Source organism: Oenanthe melanoleuca, chromosome 2 (genome assembly GCF_029582105.1).
Source record: "Oenanthe melanoleuca isolate GR-GAL-2019-014 chromosome 2, OMel1.0, whole genome shotgun sequence".
NCBI lineage: Eukaryota > Metazoa > Chordata > Aves > Passeriformes > Muscicapidae > Oenanthe > Oenanthe melanoleuca.
The window spans coordinates 104,351,560-104,377,343 of NC_079335.1; the positions used below are offsets into that span (position 1 = coordinate 104,351,560).

The 25,784-nt window shown below is 41.9% G+C and overlaps 1 protein-coding gene across 1 annotated transcript; it reads left to right on the forward strand.

Moving 5' to 3' along the window:
• CDCP1 (CUB domain containing protein 1) lies at positions 1 to 25,094 on the forward strand. The gene is made up of 9 exons (XM_056485475.1): positions 1 to 148; positions 12,074 to 12,277; positions 13,531 to 13,887; positions 15,172 to 15,540; positions 17,449 to 17,676; positions 18,365 to 18,745; positions 19,064 to 19,426; positions 20,632 to 20,713; positions 21,893 to 25,094. The coding sequence occupies exons 1-9, from the start codon at positions 73 to 75 to the stop codon at positions 22,341 to 22,343; spliced, it is 2,511 nt and encodes an 836-aa protein (XP_056341450.1). The 5' UTR covers positions 1 to 72; the 3' UTR covers positions 22,344 to 25,094.
• Positions 25,095 to 25,784: the final 690 nt, after the last annotated feature.

Sequence of the window (25,784 nt, forward strand, 5' to 3'; positions counted from 1 at the left end):
TGGAGCAGGAAGCGGCAGCGGCGGCGCCGGAGGGGACCCGCGCCCGCCTCGGCGCCGGGCCCCTGCGGGGAGATGGCGGCGGGCCGGGCGCTGGCCGCGCTGCTGGCCGCGCTGCTGGCCGCCTCGGCGCAGCTCGTCCCGCGGGAAGGTAGGGACAGGGATCGGGCAGGGGCAGGGATGGGCCGGCTTCCCCACGCTTGGCAGGGCTACCCCTACGCCCGGCTCGGCTCGGCTCCCCATCACCCAGCCGGGCTCAGCTGCCCGTCCCTCCCGCCGCCCCTCGGGACCCGCCCGGGCTCGCTTTAGTTGGCGGCACCGTAGGCGAGAGACGGGTGACTCTGCCTTTATCCCCGTGTGCTGCTGCTGATTTAATAACTATTAGTTGTTTAAAAGGGGAAGGGGTGGTAGGGTGGAATCGCATCCGCAATGTTTGTGCGATGGGACATTTTAATTTCAGCACTTCTAGTCAGAACGCTCCCTTTTCTTTCTCTTGGAAAATGTTAACAAGAAAAATTACTTGAGCTTTACATCCTCGCTTGCTGGAGTATTGATTATACGAGTAACTTCACGTCCTTTTTCCTGGACGCCAGAGAGGCAGCTGAATTCTCTGTAAAGAGCAGAACTTGCGTTCTGTGTGGGATCGTGCAGTTGCTCGAGTTTTTCAGCAGAGAATGATATTATTTACACAGAGCAATGGGTGAACCGTAGGTGCAGGGAAATGGAATAGCTTATATGCCCATCTGAGCCAGATGGTTTAATGCTCGCTACCAGCTCTGCATCTCTTGAAATTCCTGGATGCTTGTTGAAATCCCATGTATCCCAAAAGAATTCCAGTTATGAACACAGGGACAGTGTGTGGTATTTTCCTCAATTTCCAAAGCTGCTTGATTGCAAAAGTTGCCCATCCTCAAGTCTAAACTGTTTAACTGCTATCAGTAGTCCTTTTAAAGGCTCGTGAAGTATGAGTCCTTATGTATAAAATAACTGGTGAATTATTTTAAGTGACTGTAAGTTACCTAAAGAGTCTGATGTGAAACTTGTGCCTTTTAAATATTTCTGTTACCTTTAACTGTACTGGTCCTGCTGAAGTGGAGTTCAGGCCATTACACATGCAGAATATTTCCTTTGAAATTGGGCAGCCCTTAGGTTTAAGTTTCAAGCTGTGTAGTCTTTTAAATAAAATATTTGCATTTAATGTATTGCCTCTGAGCTGAGTGAATAACAGCTATTTGCCTCTCTAAGCCTCTTCAAAGGAAAAAAGAAAGAATATAATGCTGTTTAATAATTGTGTTCTGTTTTCAGAGTAAACAAATATTTAAAGCCTTAGATGGGTCAGCACTAGAAGCAGAGGAGGTAGATCGTCCAAGGATCTTAGCTTAATCTAGAGGAACATGGGAGAAAGAGCTCCCCAGTCTCTGGCTTTACCCTTTGGAAAATCCTGAAGTTGCCCTTTAAAGCAAAGTTAGTGACAGTGAAGTTGCACAAAACACCAGACCCAGTGGTTTGTTGCCACTGATGGTGGCCCTTCTTCCTACTTCCTTCAGTCCCTTCCTTTCAACTGCAGGCTTCTGCCCGTGCACAAGCACCACCCCTCCTGTGTGCCAGGTCCTCTGCCATCCTCTCAAAATGTGGTGCCTTCCTCCTCTTTGAAAGCCCCAGTCCCCCAAAAAAGAGGTGGGTCAGTCCCAGCTGCCCTGGCAGCGTGGGTTGGCAGGCTGGAGATTGTGATGTTGTGAGCGGGACATGAGGCAGAGGGGAATGATGCCTTCCCAGGTTTGTTGGCACGTGTGTCCTTCTTTCCAGTGAGAGCTGCTGTTGTTATTGCACAACCAAAACTGTTGGAACATTTCCCTGAGCAAAGGTTTGTCCCAAAAGCCCAAGACAGCTCAGATTAAGGCTTTCCTCTGCACGCCTATGTTGTTTGTAATTTTTAAGGCGTTCCTGTTGCACTGGTGCTCACATTGGTACTGGCTCTGCTGTTGCTGTGTTTTGGCTTCTCCTCTTTCCTTGGTTGCAGCTTCCTCTCTTCCAGCAAGGCTAGGTTTAGGCTGGGTGTGCACATGGGGTGTGTATGAGGCACACGTGGCTCTTTGTGGGCAGTGGTGATGCTCTGGTGGGACGGCCACAGATTTTGGTTTGCCTGTCTCTAGAGCTGTCTCTTGTCATCCTTGGTGAAGGTCTTTCTTTCTCCTCTCACACCCTTTCTCAACCCTGTCCCAGCAGGTACAGTTTTCTTGAGATGCAACTTTATGTATAAAGCAAATTATCAAATAAAAGATTGATTCTAATTTATTTCTGGAAAACTACAGAAAGAAGTATTTGGTGTGCTGGCTGTGCACAGACGTGGGAGTGTGAATGGAGTATTGCATATCTGACCTTTGAAAATGTGTTTTCCAACTAAAAATGCACTAATAATGAAGTTCATCAGACTTCTGTGCTGTCTATGAAACATAAACATTTCAGGTTTAAAGTGTCCTTATGAATGTGATAAAATCTGAATATGTATTCCAGACTTTGTCTTTAAAATGTCATTGTTATAATAAGTAAATTTAGAGATAATGCCATGTTGATTCTTTCTCCACCCTCCAGTTACCTTTTTCTTGGCAACTGACTGATTTGAGTCACACATCAGTCTTAACATGTAAAGCTGCTTCATTTAATAAAATAAAAACCCCCAAGCTGTTAGCAGGGTCATTCTGCTGCTCTGACAGAATATAAATAAGTGCCCTGTTTGTTCTCCTCTGAAAGTAAGTGGAAACTGGATTATTTCCATTCTGAATCACCACTTATTCATTCGATTGAGACCTCTCCTTTTAAGACTACAACCAACGTACATGTGTTGAAAGTTTGTGGGTTTTTTTGCTTGCCTTATGTCATTATCAGTCTGGAGTGCTAACTTTTTACTCTCTAGAAACTAATGTGTTTATAGTAAATTATTTATAGTGTGTCTCAGTTTTGGTACTACTACCTTAAATTCTCCACCAGAAAATACCTTTATTTTGTTTTCTTTTCACAATTCCAGAAGTTTGTGTGTTTGAGATGTTTGTTTTTTAAGAGGTGGTTCTTGTCTGTGTGTTTTTCATTTGTCTGTAAGTCTACATAAGTCTACAAGGGATGTAGAGGTGATGGGAAGGCTTGAAGTGAGCGTGTGAAGTAATGGGAACATGAAAATATTTGAGGATTGCTACACTGAGCTGAATTTATTGTCCATAGCAGCACAAATAGTGCTTCCCTCTCCCCCCACCCCCCCTAGAGGTCCTCAGTAAGGTTGTTGTCTCTGGAGTTGTGTGAATGAAGTTCCTCCAAGAGCTGTACTCTTGGTCCTGGGCTTACTCATAGGCAAAACTGGAAGCACCAACACATAGCAGCCACTTGGCTACCAAGTGGCCCAGTAGAGAAGAAACAGATGTGATGAGCCTGGCTCCTTAGGTGGCTGGCATCTTTTTTTTGTGCCTGGATTTGTCATTTGATGTGGTGGGCAAAAAATCATCAGCCAAAAAATAATTAGGGGAAAGCATGCTGAAAAGGATTATTTCTTGGCACTGATTCAAGGCAAAGGACTAGTCAAGGGAGAAACAAGGTGAGAGAATTGGAGGCTGATGAATCTCATGTCCAGAGTACCACCATGGACCTGGGACATGGAGAAAGTTATTTGTTAGCTAGAAGGTTGTGCTCCTCTTATTTTTTATTGCAATTCTGTGTGTTGTCCTGCTATACTGTAATGAAAGTTTCTAGACAGAAATCAGGGCTTGCTCTATGAAATAAGGGAAGAACCTTTCTCCTGCCTGATATCAGATATCATTTGGGTCAGCTTGTTAATTGCTTGTATGAATTATCTTATCTGTAAATAATGTTGGAAGAGAAAAAAAAAGTAGGAGGAAAGCTACTGAAAAATAATCTGATTTCTTGAAATATGTAATAGCAGCAACAATATTTTCACAAATAAATGTTGCTGGGGTTCAGTTTATAATTGTAACCCTTATCACCCAGGCTAATTGATATTTATACTGGGCATATGTTAAATGAAAAGCTTGGTGATCCACAACTGCCAAACCCTCAGTCTTAGGCAGAGGCTGAACAACTTTGCACTTAGTGCATTCCAGAAATATTCCAAATTGGAAATAGTGTGAAGAACCATCCTGTGCTAAGAGCAAAGTCAAGATACTTTTAGCTTTACCTGTGTTGACTAAAGCTGTGGGTGACAGGGGCATGGTGTGTTTGCAGGTTAGTGTAGATGATGGCTGAATAGCTCCTTTCTCTGTATTGATCCCATTGTCGTTTGCTTTTTGTAACTGCTGATGGCAAAACGTGACCTTCAGGTCCTGGGCAGAAGAGCAGTGCACGTGTATGGAGTTGTACCCCTTTGTGTTGGGGCCAGTGGTGGTGCTGGATTATTCCTGGGGCTGTGGGGGAAGCTGGGTGCTCCTCACCACTGCCGTGAGTGGAATGTGCCTCTGAGCTGAGATGACTTTTATAGCAGCAGAGTCCTCCTGCTCTCTTCTGGGTGCTCCCTGGAGCTCTCCCTTTGGATGTTTTCTGGCCTTGGTGTCCTTGCAGGAGCTCCTAGAAAGACTCAGCTGCAGCAAAGCAGGTATTAGCTAGAGAATATGGGGAAGATAGCCTTGGATGCCAGTTTTGATATAAATGAGCTCTTTTTTTGACTACTCATGTAAGCTTCTGTTAAAATATTTTTTCAGCTCTGGAGAGGACAACACATGCACTGCAGCAGGGGTTGGCTTGTTGGAACCAAACCATTAACCAGTTCCTGAAGAGCAGCTGCTGACTTTTGGTGCTCTCCTAGTAGGATTCAGCCAATAGATCCGGGTCGCCATCCCTTGATTCGTAAACTTCTCAAATCTCTTGCAGATGCTACCATACAGTTTCTTCTTGCTTCACATCAGCTTGTGTCACCAGGGTGTGAAGAAAAGGATGAAAGGATGTGGGCTGGGCTGCACTTGTAAATTGTTGGCTGCTGGCTTTTACATCAGAGCAACATCTTGAGTTTGTGTATTGGCTGGTGACAGAGGTGAGAGTTTGCTGCCTGCAGCTGAGCCAGCCTGGTGTGGATAGTACTGATGGGACCTCCTGGAAGACTTTCAGGAAGACCTTCAGCTGAAGAATTGTGCCATAGTGTCTAGCAGATATGCATTTCAAGTATGTTAGTAAAATCTAGTCTGCCTGTGAGTGCCTGGGCTACCATTGCTGTGGACAAAGGGATTTTTTTATTTTGTTTTTTAATCTATCTCCTGTACAGGGGATAAGGTCTCTGCTTTGCCTGTTCTATTGGACACTTTTTAACAACTATCCACAAGTGTGCCATAGGGCAGCCTGCTTTGAGCTGTGCCGTTTGATTTCTTGGGGAACAGAGTGAGTGTGGTTACTTGATGTCGTATCAAACCCTTATTTTGGGAGATAGGATAATGCTGGCACTTTGGAGTTGGCCCTGGATTTTCTGAGTCCCTGGCTGTGAGAAAGGGGAGAGAGCAAGCTTTGAGGAGTGGAAGGAGATGATCTGGATTTCCTCAGAAGTGAGAGACTAAGAGCTGACTGTAGGATGTTTGGCATGGGAGGGATCCCTGGTTGCGAAATGTGCTTTTACACCTTTGTTAATCAGAGCCAAGATTGAAGAGCTGCTCAGACATGCTCTGAGATGTTGTCCTCTTGCTGGCTTGAATCAAGGCAGGGATAAAAACTATGCAAGCAAACACCCCTTTGATCAGTGGAGGCTCCTGCAGGGACCTGTGTGGTGTCAGTGTTCTGGAGCCAGTGTGACATTTTCTCCTCGAGCTGTGCAGACACACGTGTCAAACATTTTATACATTGTATGCTGTCGGTCAGCTCGTAGTCAGGGTTTGCTGAGCTCTCCATCTCACTTCTGCAGAAGCAACAGCACTTCATATGTCTAAAACAATAATTAGAAAAAGGCAGATGAGGGTCAACAGTGTCTCTTTCCCACTTGTGGTGAAAAAAGCTTCTTTTAAAAAAATCTATCGCATGAGTTATATGAGTATCTTAATTATCTTCCAAAAGGGTTCTAGAGGAAGCAGTTTAAGGACAGAAATGTATAGTTGTTGGGTGAGTTCCCCCCGCTCCCCCCCAGTTATTTTGAATCTGAAGGTACTTTACTCCTGTTAGCATTACAAATTAATGAATTAACAACTTTTGAGCACAAATTAATGAATTAACAACTTTTGAGCGAGCAACCTTTTTGGCCTGGGGTGCTGACAGATCTCTGGTGGAATGGCTTGTAATATCACTATATCACTATGCCAGAAGTGTCTGCCCTTCCTCCTTGATGAGGAGGGAAATTTGTGGCATCTCACCTGCTTTGCATCCCCATCCTGGCTATCAGTTCAAACAATCAGTGGAGATTAGAGCACTGTTTTGTGATGGCTGAGGAGTGGGTATTCTCCCCCAGGTACCCTTTCGTGAGGTGTGGTTACCATGGCATAATAGTGATTGGCAGCATCTATCTCTAAGAGTTTACAAGCTTTGCACATTTTATCCCTGTAATTTTCTGGGTGATTTCCTGAAAGTAATCCTTTAACCAAATATGGACCTTATATCCCAGACAAGTGTGGTGGTGGAAGACAGGTCCAGACACGAGGACATGATCATGTAATGTAGAGAGAGTAGTTTATGTTTAAATGAAGAAGGCTGTAGTTTGTGGTGGTGCATGTGATCTCTCTTTTGCTGCTCACAGCACTGTTCAGGAGGTGAGAGGAGTCCAAACAGTGTGTGGGTCCCTGACTAACTTTGCTAAGGGCTTGAAGACTTTGAAGGCAGTCACCTGGATTACATTGCAGGTGAGACTGGAGGAGTGAATGGTGCTTGGGCAATTGGCTGCTGCAGTTGAACTGGAGACTTGGACTCAAATTGTCAAAGATGTTAATAAGACAGGTACACAACAACTGAGTTGTCAAAGCAGGGAGACGTTTACTCTTTCAAATATTACTTGATGTGTTTTTGGCCAATTTGAGTGAACTGTGCAGTGGATTGAGGTGATGCACCACCACACTGAGTTACTGTGTTATACCCCTTGCTCCCCACCCTCTTGCCATGACTCTTGCAGCAGATCCTGTGTAGGTGAATAACCTCAGCAGGCTCTGAATGTGCCTGCAGGTCAGCATCCCTGCAAGGGCTTGGATGAGGCAGTGAGCCTCCAGGAGAGCCTGCCAAGCTGTAGAGGCAAGCAGCATCCCTGTGCTATCCTTGTCCTGAGCTGGTGGCACAATACACTGCAGGGAGCAAGCCTGTTCTCTGGAGAGGCATGTTGGTTGTGTGGGTTCAGATCCCCCTGGGGCAGAGCAGGGGTTTGGATAGAGGTATTTCATAACCAGAGCAAGCTGCTGCTACTCGTCTTGTGCAGCAGCCCAGCTCCTCCAGCTCATGAATGGTGGCTGAGTCAGCCCCATCCAACTGGGTTTCTGTAAAAATGGCTGTCATGGAACAAGTCCATGATTTAACCAGAACGAGCAAACCAATAGTTTTTGTACATAATTCTGGGTTAAATTAACATCTGGGATTTTGTTGTAGGTTTTTTTTCCTTGGTCTGTCTGGGGCTTTTTTTGATTGTTTTAATCCATCCATCCATTCAAGTCATGTGGAACAATCCATAGATCCTTATGGGTAAATTACTGCAATAAAATGCAGCTGTCAAGCCAAAACTAGTTGGACTCTGTTCTAGCTCTTGCTTTATGTAGCAAGGCACTTTACACAACCATAAAAATTGCTGCTCTGCAAGTCCTTTGCTTGTGTATACATACACACGCTCTGTGTGAGTGCTACTGCCCTGACTATTCACCAGCTGTCTTCTACATTGTACAGAAAAAATGTCCTTTTGACATTTAAATATACATGTTAAAATTACTATGAGGTTGTCAGATGCAAACACAGTAAATCAATTTAGGCTCAATTCTCTGGAATGATTGAGCTTGTTTTACACTATACAGTTTGCTTCTAACCCCAGTGGAAGAGCTCTGAGCACTAACATCAAAGTTTGGCAATATACTTTTAAGAAAAAGCTGTGTTTGTGCAGAGAGGGATATTACTCTGGTAACAGAGGGATGCTGATGAGACAACTGTCATGAAGGCACATTCTGAAATGAGGATGAGCTGTAGAAAAATCCAGTTGTGGAAGGGAGGGTGTAGATTGAGATTAGGCCAGTTGGTGAAATATCCGAGGCTGCAAAACTGTAATTGCTTAGAGGAAGAAAGAATAGGGTGAGATCAGCTGTCTGCATCAGCTCTGAACCAGCTCAGGACTAGAGGCTTTACCTCTAACATCTTCTAGCTGAACGATTTCATTGTTGTATAGCCAGAGATGAGATCCAGCTTGGCAGTGCTTCCTCGTGTTGGTTTGGATATCCTGTGTGTCATCCCTGCTAGCAGCAATAAGGCATGGCAATTGCTTCTTTTCAAGAAATGTGTCCAGTTACTGGTAATCCTAATAAGAAGGCATGCAGTGGGAGTCACAAAGACAGATTAGTGCGAGTCATGAGGAGACTCACTTGTGATAATAAAAACTCTCCAATAAAGGTGCTGTTTAAGTACTCTATTGTGCCCCTCATATGTGGCTGTAGTTTAGGGAATTTTAGCCATTTGTTCATTTATTTTTAATTAGTTTGGGATCACTGCTTATATTTTCTGTATGATTCTTTTGTTCTACTTTTCCTAATCAATTTGATAGTCTAATGCAGCGTTAGCACATCCCTAGCAGCTGGCATTACAGCACACTCTTAGTTCTTGGCCAAAATTACTGACTGTGGGTTTGCATCTGTGCAAGCTGTTTATGTGCTGAAAGTGTATGTTCTCATGTGGGCTTCTAGCAGACAACTTTGCTGGCCTAATTTGATATAGATTTGCAATCCTTCTTGCCTGCTGTTGTGATAATATATTGATCACTGAGAACGTTTCTGTGATTTTGGGTAAGTCCTATGTAGGAAAGCTGAGGAATGGGATAAATCTATGCTGGAAAATGATATTGAGCTGACAAATATTTGATATTCTTGCAGATAGGTCAAATGAGGAATGATTATATGGTCATGAAGTCAGAAAGAGGAGGGGAAAGGAGGGAAAAAAGCCCAGGCAGCAGAATTTGGGTCTTTTGAGGGCTGGGGAAGATGATATTTTGTTTTGACCCTTGTAGGAATGCTTTGCATTTCAAAATGTTGAAAATTTCTGTTCCTTGGTTTCAGCTCAGGATATGTATTTGTTTTGATCTAAAACTGGTTACATGCTTAAGGCAATGCTTAAATTTAATTCTCATGACTAAAAATTAGAGCTGTATTTCAGCATGTGGTGGAGGAGTGCTGGCTGTTGGTGGTCCTGGGCTCTGTCCTGCTAGGTTGGCCATATGACTGTGCTGTCCCAGGGATGGGGAAAGGAACAGTGATAACTGTTTGAGTAGAGAGTTAGAAACAGACTTTTCAGTAATACTTGTGAACTTACAAGATGAGTATGACAATTACCATGTGCAATAAAGAAATTTCTTTTGTCCATAGTTATTAATTATTTGGTTTATGCTATTAACACTTCATATCTGGATGACTTAAACATCAGAAAATGATGACCAACATGGTCAAAGGTATTTTGTATACTAAGTTTGTAGATAAAAACAAGGGAACCCAAAAAGAATCCAGAGGTATGGGAAATAGAGCTCTGGGCTAGGTTGGACGTAGTTGTTTCACTTTCTCTTCTGGAGACTGCTTCCTTCTGAAGAATGAGGAAGAGCAGCATTGACTGCTTGCTTGGCTTTATTCTCTTCCCCACCCCATGGACATTGCCCCTCCAGTTGTCCCCTGTGTGTTAGAAGGTCGTTGTACAGGCAGTTCCCAGACTACACCATCATCTTTTTTACTTCCTCAGGAAAATCCAGATTGAAAACCTCTGCAGAAGCATTTCTAAGTAGGAGCACAGGTGTAAGGTGTGCGAGCCATTGGAGGAGGTAGGAGAATTCAGCCTAGGCTCTCAGGTCAGAGAACTGTCCCATCACTCAAAGGCTGTAGGAATGTTACTCAGTGACCAGGTACTCATTAATGGTATTCCATGGTTGGTAAACTTCTGGTTAAAAATATGTGCTGCAATTTGGCAAGCCTTGTGGTTTGAGATTTTCATTTAAAACTTTAGATCCTGGAGGTAGATAGGTAAGGCAGTTTCAAGGACTTGATAAGTCTTTTGACTCCAAGATTGTGTAGAAAATTTGCATAAAGTCTTAAAATCAACATTACTCAGATAAACACATCATGGGGTATGTCTTTGAGTACTCTATTCTATTCTGCCCTACTCCTCCAGCAGTGGGATTTTTGATGCCTGGCATTGCCAAACCTGGAGCTGCAATGTTTCCAGTGGCAGGGATGGGCCGTGCTGACTGCTCAGTCCCCAGGGCTTTTGCAAAGCATTGCAGTGAAAGTCCTGCAAAACCATGAGATTCTTGTAAAAAATCAGGAGGTTTTTAAACCTCTCTTCAATAGAACAGATGGTTTTTGTGTGAAATTGAGTCACTAATGCAATAAGCTGCTTTCAGCAACTATAATGACTGAAGTTTTGAGCTGGGTGGATATGTTTGTTGAGGGTCTCTGGTGTGCTTGTGTGCCTTTAGAGGGCTCTGCTGATCAAGGGTTTCTATGGTGTGTTCAGTCCCCACAGCCCCATCAGGTGAGCCTCTTCATGTCTGGCTCTGGCCAGCAGCCTAATCACTCCTGCACCAGCAGCTGGTGTTGACCAGACTGGTGCTCCAGGGATGGTGAGCAATTGGACAGAGCCTGGGGCATCCTGCACATGTGTGTGAGCCAGCTGTTCTCCTAAACCTTCCTGACATGCTGCCTGGTAATTGGAATGGCTTCAGGGGCCCCTCAAGGGAGCTGCTAAATCTTTTTTTCATTGAGGTTAATGAGCATGAGGATTCCCAGCCTGGTATATGGGCAGAGCTTTGTCATGCATCCCTGTGTGATGTCCTACTCAAGACAGAGATGTTTTTGAGCTGAACTCGGGGTACCTTTATTTCCAGATCCCTTACTATGTTTTTCTATTATTTATATGATTTATAAATATATATAAAGATATGATTCTTTTCTTATATACACTAAAAGCACAAGCCCTGAAGACACTGTATCTTCCATACACTGAAATAAAGGAATGGAGAACAATGAAAACAAGCAGCAGATTATCCAGTCAGTACTCTCTAGTGTATTATATTTTAGAAGACAGTCAGGTTTGAGTAATGGATAAACTGCTACCTAAAAATAGAAGATTATTCAACGAGCAGTTTATTCAGTGGCTCCAATATTTCCTGTGAGGGCTGCTCCTGCATATGGCAGTACTTGAGGATAAGTTGAAATCTGTGAAGTATTTCCCAAAAGCTGTGAATCAGTGGTGGTCCTGTCAGAGATGGAGAGGTGATGTCCAAGCACACACAGTCTGCTTCAGGCCACAGATGTCTTCTGTGCTGGTGAGGGGCACTGCACAGACATCCTGTACCTTCAGGGAATGAGCTGTGAAGGGTGGGGAGGGTGGGAAAGGACCATGACTGCACCTAAAAATATCTGTTGGTACGTGCTTTTGGTATTGCTGCAATACCTCATCTGGCCTGCAGTAATTGTTGAGGTGTACCCAGAAATTCATCTGTTACTCTGTTGTCTGTGATTAAAGTGGAAGCTTGTTTTTTTGTTTGGCTGCTGAATAAACTTCCTGAATTGAGTTGTGACTTGATGAGTGCCTTCAGAAATGAAACAGGCTGTGTGACAACAAACTGAGAACAAAAATTTGAAAGGAATAGCTGAGCTACTTTTAAAATGTGAAATAAATGACCCTTGTGAGGGTAAATTGTAGCAGAACTGATTCTGCACAAATTCACTGTATATGTCTCCTGGGCACATGCAGCAAGTATATTTTTATGTTGTCTGTGCTGGAAGAGAGGAGGCATTTTCTATTGGTACAACAGCAGAGGTTCCTGAGAATGTGGATGCTAATATTCCTTCGGGCACAGTGACACTGTGGGGCTGTGTGGAGAGCCTGGTGTTACTCATGTGCTAGTAACAAAACACCTCTGTTCTATATATTTTTTCTTTCTTAGATTCCTTTACAATCTCTCTTCATAAAGCAGACAACACCACAGTTATGATTAAACTGAAACCTGGTCTATTACCAAGCTGTCGAATACGCATGAAAAATGTCTTCAGATCTGAACTCAAGATAACACCTGGGGACAATGTGACTTTTACCTTCACCTGTAGTACTCCAGAGAAGTATTTCATCATGGAAATTCAGAAGAATATTGGTAAGATAAAGATTTTTAATTTTTCCCCAGTGGTAGTTTTCCTCCGGTAAAACCACATGCTTTTTTCCCTGCTGCTGTATTAAGGTGTCTGCCATAATCTTAGGTAAGAAGAAATCTTTGAGCACTGATAAATAACCTTGAATGATTGCTACTACTATGCAAGCTGAAGAAGTCTGCAACTGGCAGAATTAATGTTGACTTAGCTGTGTTGGAAACAGCTAGAAGACAGTTTGCTGCATCAATTCCTTGCTGCCTTTCCTTTTCCCACAATTTATAAACCCATAAAAGAATCTTTTTGTTCCTGTCAAGAGCTTCTGAACACTCACAATAATATATTATGTATTTGATTAACAGCTTGATTGTGTCTATAAGGACAACAGAAGCATTGAAGACCTGCATATGTTTCTTTATCTTTAATGAATGTTACTGAAGTCAAGAAACTGTAAATTCACAAGTGTAACTAAAGCTTCTTCTGCTTTGAATGTTATCCCTGGTGTATATACTCTTTAATGGCATGAACACATGCTACTTCTCAACTAGATCCCAAACTTCATTGGGTATTCAGTCTTTAATAACATCTTCATTATTTTTGGGGTGATGTTCAAGGATAATTCTCTTCATGTTCTGGAGTTTTATTCATATGACTCATGCAAATGGTAACGCTCACTGTATCTCATATATTTGCAAGACACACTTGTGATATTTCTTCTTTTAAGCTGAAGCCTAGATATAGATTAAAATATACTTATTTTGAGTGTCAATCAGTTGTTCGTATTTTTCTGATAAAAGTTTTCTGGTTTCCCCCCAGAATCCTGCAGGGGCAATTGTTGTTCATCCAGGCACCAAGGGAACAAAAAGAAACCATAAAGCTGAATGATGTGCGAGGAACTCTCTGAGTGACATGGGATAAAATGGGTTCTCTAGATCTTCAGCTCCCTTGACACTGCATTTCTCCCTTTTGCCCATTCAGACTCTGCCCTGTTCACTAAATACCTTCTAAATTCTTCAGCAAACAAGGTGGAACACTAGGGACAATGAATCCCTCCTGTTAGTCAGCCTGACTAAAGCAGGTTTATCCTGTCTGTTCTATGAGCTGGGAGTCTTGTTTGGAGACAACCTGTGACCGTGTTACAGGAGTGTCTTTTAGTGCAACCTAAAAATCGTGATAATAGCAAGGGAGGGGAAGTATCTAACTCCCCATTTAATGGAATGCTTTCCAGAGTGTATAACAGCTTTTCTCTCTCTGCATTTAGACTGTGTGTCAGGCCTATGTCCCTTTGGAGATGTTCATCTTTACCCACTGGGACTACCTCGCCTTAACAGGACTTATAGCTGGGACGTGAAGGCAAGTACAAAAGCTGGACTTGAGCTAAAGTTTTCTACCTCGTGGCTACGGCAGATTGAACCAGGAGAGACGTGCCCAGACTCTGTTAGCTACAATATCAGCAGCTGTATTGATAAGGCCATGGTCAACATTGGCACCTTCTGCAGGAATGGCTCTGTGTCTCGCATCAAGCTGCTGGGAGGAGTTTTCATGTCCCTGCACCTCCCGTGGCACTTGCCTCTCACCACCTCAGGCTTCAACATAGCCAACAGGTCTTCCATAAAACGTGAGTATGACATAGTGCACCTGGCTCCTGAGATTGCAGCAGAATCTATTTCAGCCTTTCTTCACAGCTAACCTTCCAGTTTTGGTGCTGCTATCCCTAACTCCTTTCCACTTCATCTTTTCTGGAAACTATTGTTGTATGATTTTTAGTTTGGTTAGATGGTGCTCTTCTGAACTCACAGTATCCTAGTTTCATCGATAGTTAATTATGGAAACTGTTCTGTTGCTGGTTTTGGTGTACATTAATAATTTTAAATCTATTTAAACTTCCTAAAACTTAAACATAACTGCTTTCTTGTTTTTGTGCGTGAGACTTGGTAGTATCATTAGAATGAGACAGAGAGGGTTTTTACTGGTTGCAGTGTGTAGTTTTTTATTTTTAAAAAAAGTTTCTTTAACTTTTGGAGCCTCAAACCAATGCATCTCTTCAGAAGAGGAGTGTGGGAAAAGGTGAAGCAGTGCTGGAAAGCTGCACAAATACATTCATCTGTTTTAATCTGCACAGTAACTTAAACTGTTGTGTAATAATCTTCCTAAAATACCTGGAATATTATGCGGCAATCAGTGTTTTACTTTGTGATGTCATGACAAATCTTGCTCTGTACTTGAATTCTATTGCTATCAGGTTCAAGCTTCTAGAACAGGAGTGTTTTGTAATTCCTGGCACTCCACACAGTAGCACATCATCACGGGAGTCCTAGAGCGGGACCATAATCTCTATGTACCCAACTTCACAATGCTAAGTCATCCAAGGATAAAGTGCCTTACATAGTCTACACAGTCTAAATTAGTGTTTTATTTATTTATTTAGTGTGCCTATTTGAGGCTCTTTGCTGGTGTGCTTTTGTTATATTTAGGAGGTTTTTGTAAAGAGAGCTACATGCTGCTATAAAAGCTTGCATCTTTTTGCTTCCCAAAACCCAGTGAAGCAGAAGCAGTTATCAGGTTGTGTGCTTGCTCTTGCAAAGCCAAATGTAGAAGTAGGAATTAGGACCTTGCCTTTGCCAATAATAAAGACTTGTCTTTCAAGCATGTGCTTGGAAGGTTAACCTCCTAGACTGAAAATGCAGTATTAGTACATTCCTTATCTTTTCTGTAATTGAAGACATAAGAATCAACTCGAGTATATGTTTTAGTCTGAGCATTTTGTAATAACCTAACCTGCAGTTGCAGTGGGTGATCTCACTGTCAAAATAAAGAGTCTGCCTCGAGGGTGCTACATATACCAGTGTGTCTTCAGTAACTGGAACTTGTTTGATATTTTGTGATTCCCTCCCGGTTTTAGGGTTATGCATCATTGAATCCATTTTGAGGAGGGAGTCTTCAATCACCCTGATGTCCCCTAACTACCCGCTGGGCTTTCCAGAAGATGAGCTCATGACGTGGCAGTTTGTGATTCCTTCCAACATGAGAGCAAGTGTGTTCTTCCACAACTACAGCCTCTCCAACTGCGAAAGGAAGGAGGAGAGGGTGGAGTACTACATCCCAGGCTCCCCCAGCAACCCAGAGGTGTTCAAGCTGAGCGACAGCCAGCCTGCCAATATTGCTGGCAGCTTCAATATGTCCCTGCAGGGCTGTGATCAGGATGCCCAGAACCCAGGCATTCTTCGCCTGCTCTTCCAAGTTGTCGTTCAGCACCCGCAGGTTGATGAGAGTAAGTACCTGCCTGCCCCTTCTGTTGCTTTTGCTTACAGATGTCTGGACTGAGCACCACAAGGGAGAGAAATACTCTTTTTTGTTATTTTCCTTAAACTTTGGCTCCTCTATGATTTTAAGGAGGTTGCCAAGCAATGCTGAAGCCTGTTTTATTGCCCAGGGTACCACTGGCCACCGGTACAGCAAGGCGAGCAGTGATGCTGGAATTTGCAATTTGCAGTGGAGTATTTAGTGCTGCTTTATTGTTTTACACTGTAACTTATAAATGGAAACTCCTTTCCCTTTCCAGCACATGAATCATGTAATTGAAAAATGCCTTTAACAGTTTTGCTTTCAGACATGACACTCAACATTTTAAAGATCGTTTTTAAAGTGTGAACCTAGTTTTTTGTTCCCTGCATGAGCAGTTGCACTTAACAAGGTGAAACACACTGTCACAGTAGGTAGCAAGATCTGTGGCATTAACTGGTGAATTGAGAGATGTAAAATTGTCTCTGTATTGCTAATGGCATCAACATGCATTTTCCTTTCTTCCTTTGAGTTTTATTTTGCTTTCTAGAGGAGGTTGAACATCAAGTTCAAGTGTGAAGAAGTCACATTAAACACAAAAGTTGTCAGTAAGATATTCCACATAATAATAATATGCCCTACATATTTAGATCTTTACATTTCTTTCTCTATACTGAGAATATATATAATTTTTTGTTTTGTTTTGTTTTCTAGCCCCAAATTCAGGTTGGTTTAGCACAGTGACTTGTAATATAAGAGCATTTCTCTAAAAACAGAAATAAAAGGCATGTCTAGGAGTTAGCCATGGAGTTAGTGATGTTGCCTGACTTTGTAGCTCTGACCTCAGTTCAAGGTGGAGGTTAATAATCAAGGTGCACTCACTGCAGAAGAGCGGGTGGATGAAAGTCTACACTTAACTGCCACTATGTCAGGAGCTACTTAGGGGCTTTCTAAGTAATTTTAGAGAGAATAAGGTTTGAATGGCTTGTGCCCTGAAGCCACATATCCAAAAAGTATTTGTAGCATCTCACAGTTACAATTCTTTGTTCTTTGTCTGTCTAGCCTGGTTCGGTTTACGAACAGCAAATCCTCACAGAATCGTTGTTAACAAAATTGTGTTTGCTTACATTTATTGTGTGTTGCCTCTTGGAAGCCAGGCAGAATGAAAACATTATATTCAGCTAATCAGCTTTATCTCCCTCCTTCATTGGAAATCAAAAAGAATTTTAATATATTTATGGCCAATAGACAAGATGATAATCACATAAAAAATTAAATCAGGTTGTCATTCAGTGAATGAAATGCAAGTAATAAACCATTTGGATTTAAGAGACAACAGTGGTTTCTCTAGGGATTTTATAGGATTTCATTATTGATTTTGTAGTTATATAAGTTCCATCAAAGATTCAAATTCAGCCCTCAGGTTGCCTTCTGCAACATTGCTCTTATTAAAAATGTATTGGTATCTGCATATTCTCAAAGCTTCCCAAACATTTGTGTATTCCACAGCTGTCTGTGGTGCTTGTCATTAAATAAGAAGAAAATATAGCTCATTCCAGTCACAATAACTTCTTGATCTAAGTCTTCCAGTGTTTAGCTGCTGCAGGAAAAAACATTCTGAAAAATTTTAACCTTGCAGTAGGAGTCCTATGTTACGTGCTTGGTTGTGCCAATGACTTGGATAATTCCATTTGACCACTTGCCTTTTTGCCAGCCTAATTTGCCACATAGGAGAAAGCTATTTTGTTCACCTTTTGTGTATGAATTTGAGATCTGTAGTTAAACCTAAAACCAGAAAATTAAGAGTAGTACTAGAGTATGTGTGTGTATGTGTAGGAAGTTCTGCTTCACACTGTGCTTCTTGCCTGTAATTGCTCTGGGGTGATTTTCATTGCAGATGTCACCCATTTGGTCGACCTGAGCAAGGAGAAGAATGTGACTGTGACAATACACCTGGAAGGGTGGCCCAGCCACGTCCCCCTCATGTCTGAACCCATTTGCCTGATCTGCAAGGATCCTCGGACCTGTGACCGTGTCCTGACTTTAACCTCTGGTGCTATCTACAGGATCTCCTTTCTGTGCAAGGACTTGTCCCGGCTGAGGATCACAGCTGAAAAAGGCATAGGTATGGCAAAAGTGGCTTATGCGAATGCTTTTGCGTGCTTTTCCCCAGGGGTCAGCCAAACCTGTTCCCTTGATTTGGCTTTAAATGGATTGAGGTTGGAAACCAGGTGTTGGCCAGCTGGGAGATCGTTGCAGTGAATCTGGATTTGACCTTTTTCAGTACACCATTCCAGCTTTAAGAATAGAAACTGTGCAGCTATGCCTAGAAGGGAAGAGATAGAAGTCACCTAAGTCACTGCAAATTATGGAAACAGAGCCAGAGAGCCATAAATGTGCCCATGAAAATGCAGGACCAAAATTGCCATCTGGAGTTCCTCTTGTTCTGCATTCATGTCCCCTTGATGTAGGATTTTCCCAAATGCTTCCAACTACAAATGGAAAAGAGATTTAAAGTATCCGTACCTTAACTAGTCTGCAGCAGTGTCCCAGTCAGCATGTATATCTTGAGTGAGGGCTTTTGAATATGTTTTTGTTTGTTTCTTTGGTGTCCTGCACCTTTTAAGGTAAGCTCTTTAAATACAAACAATGCATGTTTGGATAAAGGTTACTAAAAGAGGATACTTTCTTAGGTAAATGCTTATCTGGGTCTGTAATGCAAATCTGACAGTACTCTGCATGTGCCCAGGTATTTACTGTGCAAGAAATACCCAACCCTTGGGATTTTTTTTTTTTTTTTTTTGTTTTTGCAGGCTGTATGGATATTCGTTGGTGTCAGAGGAAGATCTATTCCCTTTCAGTGCCCAAGGCTATTACCCGGTTGCCAATTCGACTGTATAAGTTTATTTGGAAGCTCTTGGCTACTGATATGATCAACGTAGAAATTACGTCTCCGTCCTTGAAACTTCAGCAAGATGTCCCAGAGCAGAGGTGCAACACGAACTACAGTTACAGCATTGTTAGTGCCACCCCAGAGACAAAGCTGAATCTTGGTGTGTTCTGTCCTGGTGGATCTATTGAAAAGATTCAGATGAGGAATAATATCACCATATCCTTAAAAACATTTGGTAAAGGATTAATCAATGAATCTATCCCTCAGGATCTGAAAATGTCTTTTGTGCCACATATTAAAGGTAAGGTAGTAGATTTTATACTACTTTGCTATACAGTGATACATCTCTCAATAGGCTTATTAAAGCACATATGGATAAACAGAAATTAAGAGTTCAATCCTATAGCAATGACTCTAGGACTAGACTCTAGAATCAGTCTTTATCTGAACCGGTGATGTGGTTTATTTTGGGAAGAGAGACGCTTTGTATTCCAGGTAGTGGATAGTTGATTGTAGTTAATTCCACAGGTATGTCTGTGTTTATTGTGATAACACTGATGTGGGAAAGGACAATAATTGTCAAAACTAAGTTTTCTTTTCTTCTTTCCCTTTGCTACAGATGAGTGCACATTCACTGTGAGTCCAAATCCAAAAGCTGAAGTTTACTTGCAGACTCCCTGGCCTTATGGTTTACCTCCTTATGTTTCCATATCCTGGTTCATCGTGGTGCCCAGCCAGCAAACTGCCCGCCTGGCCTTCTCCACGGACCGCATGGGCATTGCCTGTGAGACGGGCCGTGCCTTCGTCAACATCAAGGAGGACACGCTGGGAGCAGAGGAGATTGTGCGCCGAGAGGACGAGCTCCTGCCCCAGCCCCGAAATATGCACCACAACTTCTGGGTGAACGTCTCCAACTGCAAACCTGTGGATAAGACACAGCTGACCTTGCAGTTCTGGGTGACTTTTGCTGACAAGCAGATAGGTGAGCCTGCTAAGGTTGTGGTGGTTGGTTTGCTGCTTGTTTCTGTGTTTTCAGGGAGTGTCCAGGCGGTTTTGAAATTCCTGCCTTTAGAAAAGTCTGTCCCTCAAAAACTTCTGAGAGTTTCAGCTGGGTATTTCTAGGAGCTGGGGAGGAAGGAGGAGTTTTAGTGTGGTACAGTTATTTGAGGGGCGGGAGGTGTGTTTTTGGGTTTTCTTTCGTTGACACAAGAAATGGCAAGGATTGAGGTAGTAAGACTAGGTTTAATTTTTTAAAAAAAAATAATTTGGCTTTTTAAATTGGAGATAACAGATGGAATGTATAATAAGTTCAAGTGATGTTTTTCCCTTCCAGGGTCACAGACCTAATGAACAACTTGGGATTTGATTATGCAAACTTATTCATCCAAGTAGTCCTCACTTCATGTTAGCAGTTCAATTAGTCTCAGTGCTCACATGAGCAAGAAATCCTCCCTAGGACAAGTCTGACCATTTAATGGAGATTGGGCCCTGACTGCTAGCAGCAAATTCTGTGTTCATATTCTCTTTCATCTCTCTGAAACATAAACAGTTCGAAAAAAAAAAGATGAGGGGGCATTTTTAGGGTAGGCTTTGCTTATGTAAATTCGCTTCACATTTGCACTTTCTAATTTTTTAATATTTTTTTTTTAAATCTGTACTCCTTTTGAAACTTGCATTTTTCTTTTTTCATGCTTGGACTTCTCTGTTCAATTTTATGACTCCTAGAAAACCCCAGGTCAGCACAATCTGTGTGTTTCAGAGGAAAGGATGGTTTTGAGCAGAAACTGTGGAAATGCCACTATATCTTCTTTTGAATCCTTTGAATTTTTGAAAACTCTGTTTCTTTCTGTGCTTTCATCTCTTCCTTGCCTTTTCAGCCAGAGACATGTGAGGTGTTGCAGGTAAGTTTAGCAGTGCATGAACTGTATCAAAAACTCTTGGAGGTGGGTGGGTTGGTTGGGGTTTTTGGTTGTGCTCCACTGCAAACAGCAGGAGTTCGTTGTTGCTTGGCCTCCAATTTCTTGGAAATGGCTTGTGTTGCTCTGTGCCAAGCATAGCTTTGGAACTCCTGCTCTGCCAGCAGCTGCTATGCTTAGAACTTAAAGGAGTTCAAACCCAGAAAGATTTTAGGAGAAAGCTGAGTGTTCCTTCTTTTGCTCAGTGTCCTTGTTCCTTGTCTGTTTGCAGACCTTGGAATCATATTTGGTGTGGTGGCTGGGGCTGGAGTTCTCACAGCGATTGGACTGACTGTGTACTGTATTAAGAAGAAGTAAGTTCATAATTCAGCATGTGTAACTTAGCAAGAAGGCATTTTGGGAGAGCTGCTGGGCCCTCTGTTTCATGCGTTGATATCCTTTGAACCAGGATCTAAAGCATGAGGAAGGCAATGGTGCTGGAAGTAGTGTGACCCCAAGAAATGCTTCTTCACTCTAAACTGGCTAACTTCAAGACCAGAGCAGCATTCCTGTAGTCACATTACTTCAACCTGCAGAGCACTGCTTACCTTGCCCTTGAGTGCAGGCTCTTGGATGTACTGTAAGTCAGGTGTTGGTTGGACCTCCCTGCAACATGAAATCTCCATGAATGTGGCTTTGCATGCATGACTCCACTCGAGTCTTTGTTCAAAGAAGCTGTGAACTCACGCAGATATACCAACAGCTTTCGTTCATCTGCACAGCCTCCAGCAACTCCTAGAGTTTGCACATCAAGTGGGAGCAATTTTTTGTGAGATGAGCCCTTGGGGAGAGGAGTGGGTTGTGCAAAACTTACATGCATGGCATTGGTCATATGAACAGAGTTTGAAGTCACTGATAGCCTGGGCTTTCTGATACATGTGTGCACACTGCTGTCAAGGTGGTTGGGTCCTGAAGCTGTAGAGCTGGAATGAATTTATGCAATATGGTAACTAGTGCAGTTAGGAGCACATTTTCCTGTCCCATAGGATAGACTTTGTTAATACAGGCTTAAAAGTCTTCAGTTCAGCCTTTGTTCTTTCCAATTTAGGGACAGTCACTTAGGAAAGCATAATTAAGAAAAATTCATTTGACTTTCATTTTGACCACTATCTTGTCTTCAGTAACACAGGCTTGTTTTTGTGAGGATCTAATGATCTCTGGGTCTTGTTAATGCCAGTGGATGTTGTGGGACTCAGTACAGTGCACAGCCAGGACCCCAGTGTTTGGGAGACCATTGGAGTTAATCTTGCAAACTTCAGGGTCAGTAGAGCAGCAATGGGTAATCAAATAGTGTGAAGTTGTTTTCTGCTCTGTTAAAAAAGAATGTCTAATCTCAAGAGTTATTTCTCCCAAAATGGTAAGAAAAGCCTTTAATCCAGGTAGGCTGCCTGACACTGTGTGGTTGGGATGGGTGAACAGAAGCTGTCATTATTGAGTTCCAGCACACCAAACATGTTGTTCTTGACCTGTTAACAATTTCACCTCTGTAACAGGAAGAAGAAAACCCAGAATCCCATGGTGGGAGTGTACAATGCTAACGTGAATACCCAGATGCCTGGGAAAAAAGGCTTACTTGGAAAAGGGAGGCAGAACAATGAGTCTCATGTCTATGCTGTTATTGATGATGCTGTGGTCTATGGACACTTGCTAAAAGAGTCCAATGGCTCAGTTGCTCCAGAAGTCGATGTGTACCGGCCTTTTGATGGACCCATTGGTAGCTTGCCACCTTCTCCACCTCCATTCTCCTTCAGAAAAGACATTAAACGCTCTTCTAACACCGAAGAGGAACCTTTGCCCCTGATGGACACAGACCAAGACACTTACACGTTTGCTCATCATAGATCAGGGCAGTCAGAGGACATTGGAGATGCAAATAAAAAGGATAAGGGAGATACAAGTGTGCCCTTGCTGGAAAATAAGGAACAGGCTGGTTTAGTGGAGTAATTTTATGCCAGGTATAGGCGGTTCCTGTGGAAACACAGGTGTAAGGACAGTGGCCTAGGAGAAAAACAGCGTTATTTTTAAATATGTTTTTATCCTGTTTTGTTTCATGTGTGTGTTTTCAGTTGTTTTTTGTCCGTTTTTTTAAACTTCAGCTGTTAATAGCTTTCAATTTTGAAGTGAACACCTAGCAAACTCAATACCAGTCAGGACTCTCCAGACTGGTTGTGAAACAGGTGCCAAAAGTGTGTTTCTGCTTTTTGCTATAAGGGCATCAGGAAAGTTAATTCCTAACCACCAGCTTAAAACTGGCCCCTGATAGTGGGGAGAGTGTTCTGTCCAATATTTCCTCCTCTCACAAGCCATTATTTGTCTGAGTGTTGGTTGGTGACTCCTAGAAGATGCAGACTGCATCACTGTCTCAAGGCACCTGCAGGTAGCACACGTCCAGGCGATCTGCTAATATCTGACAAAAGGTGGGCATGCCGTCCTTTCCATACTTGCAGCTTGAAAATCCATCAGATTTAGCATGCCAGTGGCTATGTGAGTGTAGTGGAAAGACCATGTAGGCTGCCTGGAAGAGCTCAGCGCCTGAAAATCAGTGTGATTACTTGAGCTTGCGCTCTTCTCCTTCAGAAGATAAGTTATGGGTTTTCTCTGATTTTTGACTGATGTTGTTGTACTTGGATTGTACCATAAGAGTTTACACCAAAGACTATTTTATTTGCTTTTTGACAAAAACGGTTTCAAAAGTCTAAGCCAATTTTTTGTTTCTGTTCAGATGCCTGTGAGATTCACATTTTACTAATACCTTGCACTTCTGCTTCAAGTGAGAGTAAGGATTCAATAAAGAAATAATGATGTGAGCTGTTTACCAGTGCTTTTCACTTCACCTGTTACTAAGGTTTAAAATACAGGGTAAAGAAAATTGTTTACAGCAGCTGGTGTCTCTGAAATGCAAAGAATGAATCCATAAGAAAAGCCTAGATTTTTTTTTTTTTTCATCAGTGTATCAGTCTGAATTTAGCAACCATGCTGTGGGGAAGTTCTTGACTTCTGGCAGAACTTACACTTCAGTTGTCTACCTGCCCCTGAAAGGTATCTCTGGAAATCAAGTCTCATTTTAAGTGCTGCAGTTAGCATGCAGGGGCAGTTTCTGTGCCCTTGACAACAGGAGGGCAGATTCCTTTGGGTACGAAGTTGCCTTTTTTTAATATACAAACATCTGCCTTGTCCAGGTGTGCAGTTTACCAAGGGTGTGTGTAATTTTGTGTGCAGCACTAGACTCAATGACTGGAGAATTTCTCTCCAAATACCTTACTGTCACTGTTTCTGGCCTAGTGATATGCAGAGATGACAGGAAACCTTTAGACAAGTGTTGCATGCAGTGATGCTAAACGTATAATAATATTTAAAATTAAAATGCCTTTATTAGAAAGCTTGCTGTTTACATTAAGTAAAAAATGTGGATTTCATTAACTATGCTGGCATTGCTCATTGACTATTTGATCGAATGTATGTATTTAACAGTGTGTTAATACTGCTTGGACCACTACACAATTCAGGATAAAGTCATACCTGGCACAGTTTTCTGTAGCACATATCAAAACACATGCCAGCTAAAAGTGCCTTTAATTGTTTCAGGTATCTTCCTGCTCATTTTTATCACTTTCAATACAGAAATGTGTGTTCCTAGATGTCTGGCTGCTTACTGGAATTACATATTTCAAAGTGTACTGGATAATTTTGATGTAATTTGAGAACTTAAAAATATTTCTGCAATACTGGGATCAGTTTTTCTCAGGTAACTGAATTGCCAAAAACGTTTTTTATTGGAGTAGTCCAGTTGTGCATTTGTCTGGTCAATGTTCCTCACTTATGTTTTATTAATTAGTCTGTAAAATAAATTCAAGGTGCTCTCATACCCCTAGCTCAACTTCTGCCATTCCTTAGATGAAATTTTTAGTTCATGTTCCTTGTAATCAACATGAAGAAACCATGATGGAGGTTGGGCTTTTATTCACAACCTCTTGATCCTTGAGAATATGATTCTTGATGACTGATACGTTTATGTGTTCTATTTTAACTCAGCTTTTCATGTGGCAATATAAACCTTAGTTTACAGATGTCCCCAGTCTAAGGTTGACTTTCACTGTGCTAATTTGGTGTGGTTAAAGAAAGTTTCAGGCACAGATTTCAGTTTGCTTTACATTAAGAAAAAGTTGTGACTTAATTTTTTTTTTAATTAAATAAATATATAAATAAATAGTAATGCTGCTGCCAACTGTAGTAACTAATATATCTCTTTTTTTTGTGTGTGTGTGTGTGTGTGTGAACTCAGGCTGAAGTATTTTGATGTCTGCCTGTTGGTAGCCATGCCATCACCCTGGACAATGGAAAGGGGTTCCTAGGGAGCCTTGTTTCCTGGGATAATAAACTGCCCTCTGTGCACATCCTTATTCTTGCATAGCCAGTGATAATGCTGTTAATGACTAAAGGCATGTGTTCAGATCATTGAGGAGAAGGATTGTAAAATATTTGTAGATTTCATATTAAAAAAACCAATTCAGCAGCTTCTTAGTAGGGTCGAGATGTTTGTAATTTATTCATGCTCAACAGACACATACAATTGAATTCAAAATTAATTTCTTTTCAGGGATAATAGCACATTTTATGAACAGTCCTTCAGGCCAGCAGTGGCCCTTATGGAAATGAGTGAAGTCCATTTTGTTCTAAATATAAGCTCATGGAATCACTACATACTGATTGCTCTTGTGAGTTTTCATGTTATTTATTAATTTATTTATTTTGGGCCAAGTTTAACCCACAAAGAAAATGATGTTTGAAATCCTTACTACTGAGGATCCAAGTAATTGCTGGTTAATTAATGAGATCTCCTCTTGGAAGGCTTGGGAAACATGACAAGGATTGTCCAGTCCCTAGGCCTTCTCCCAAACTGCCACTTAATGCAAAGGTAGATTATGCAAGTGCTTATCATTTGTGATTTTACTGCAATTGTGCCGTCCTGGAATAATTCCCTGGCAGTGGTCTTAATCTAAAAATTAAAATTTCTAAGTCTAATTAGCTGTTAATTGAAAGTTGGGTGTCCATAGGAGGACAGCAGTTGCAGAATTCCTGGCCCAAATGTAATTTGTTTTTGAAGAGAATGAAAAGCTCAGGGTTTTGTTGCCCAAACCAGCAAAGTTGAAAAGATACCTCTTGCTTCTTGGGCTTGAATTTGTAAGGTTCAGACAATCTTGAGCTATCAAAATACTCAGTAATTGCTTTATTTTTAAGCAATATTTAGTTATATTTCCAGATAGATCAAAAGCCAGGTTACTATTTTGTTGCATTACAGCAAAATTTGTAGAGCACCAGTAGGAAATGAGAAAGTAGCTTTTATTGTCAACCCTAGACTAACAGTGGGACTTCAACTCCTTGACC

Excerpts from the sequence above, each read along its gene's own strand:
- CDCP1 (XM_056485475.1), top strand. The coding sequence starts at position 73 with ATGGCGGCGGGCCGGGCGCTGGCCGCGCTGCTGGCCGCGCTGCTGGCC. Across the intron at positions 13,888-15,171 it reads CAACAGGTCTTCCATAAAAC|GGTTATGCATCATTGAATCC; the intron begins GTGAGTATGACA and ends TCCCGGTTTTAG. Across the intron at positions 15,541-17,448 it reads GCACCCGCAGGTTGATGAGA|ATGTCACCCATTTGGTCGAC; the intron begins GTAAGTACCTGC and ends TTTTCATTGCAG.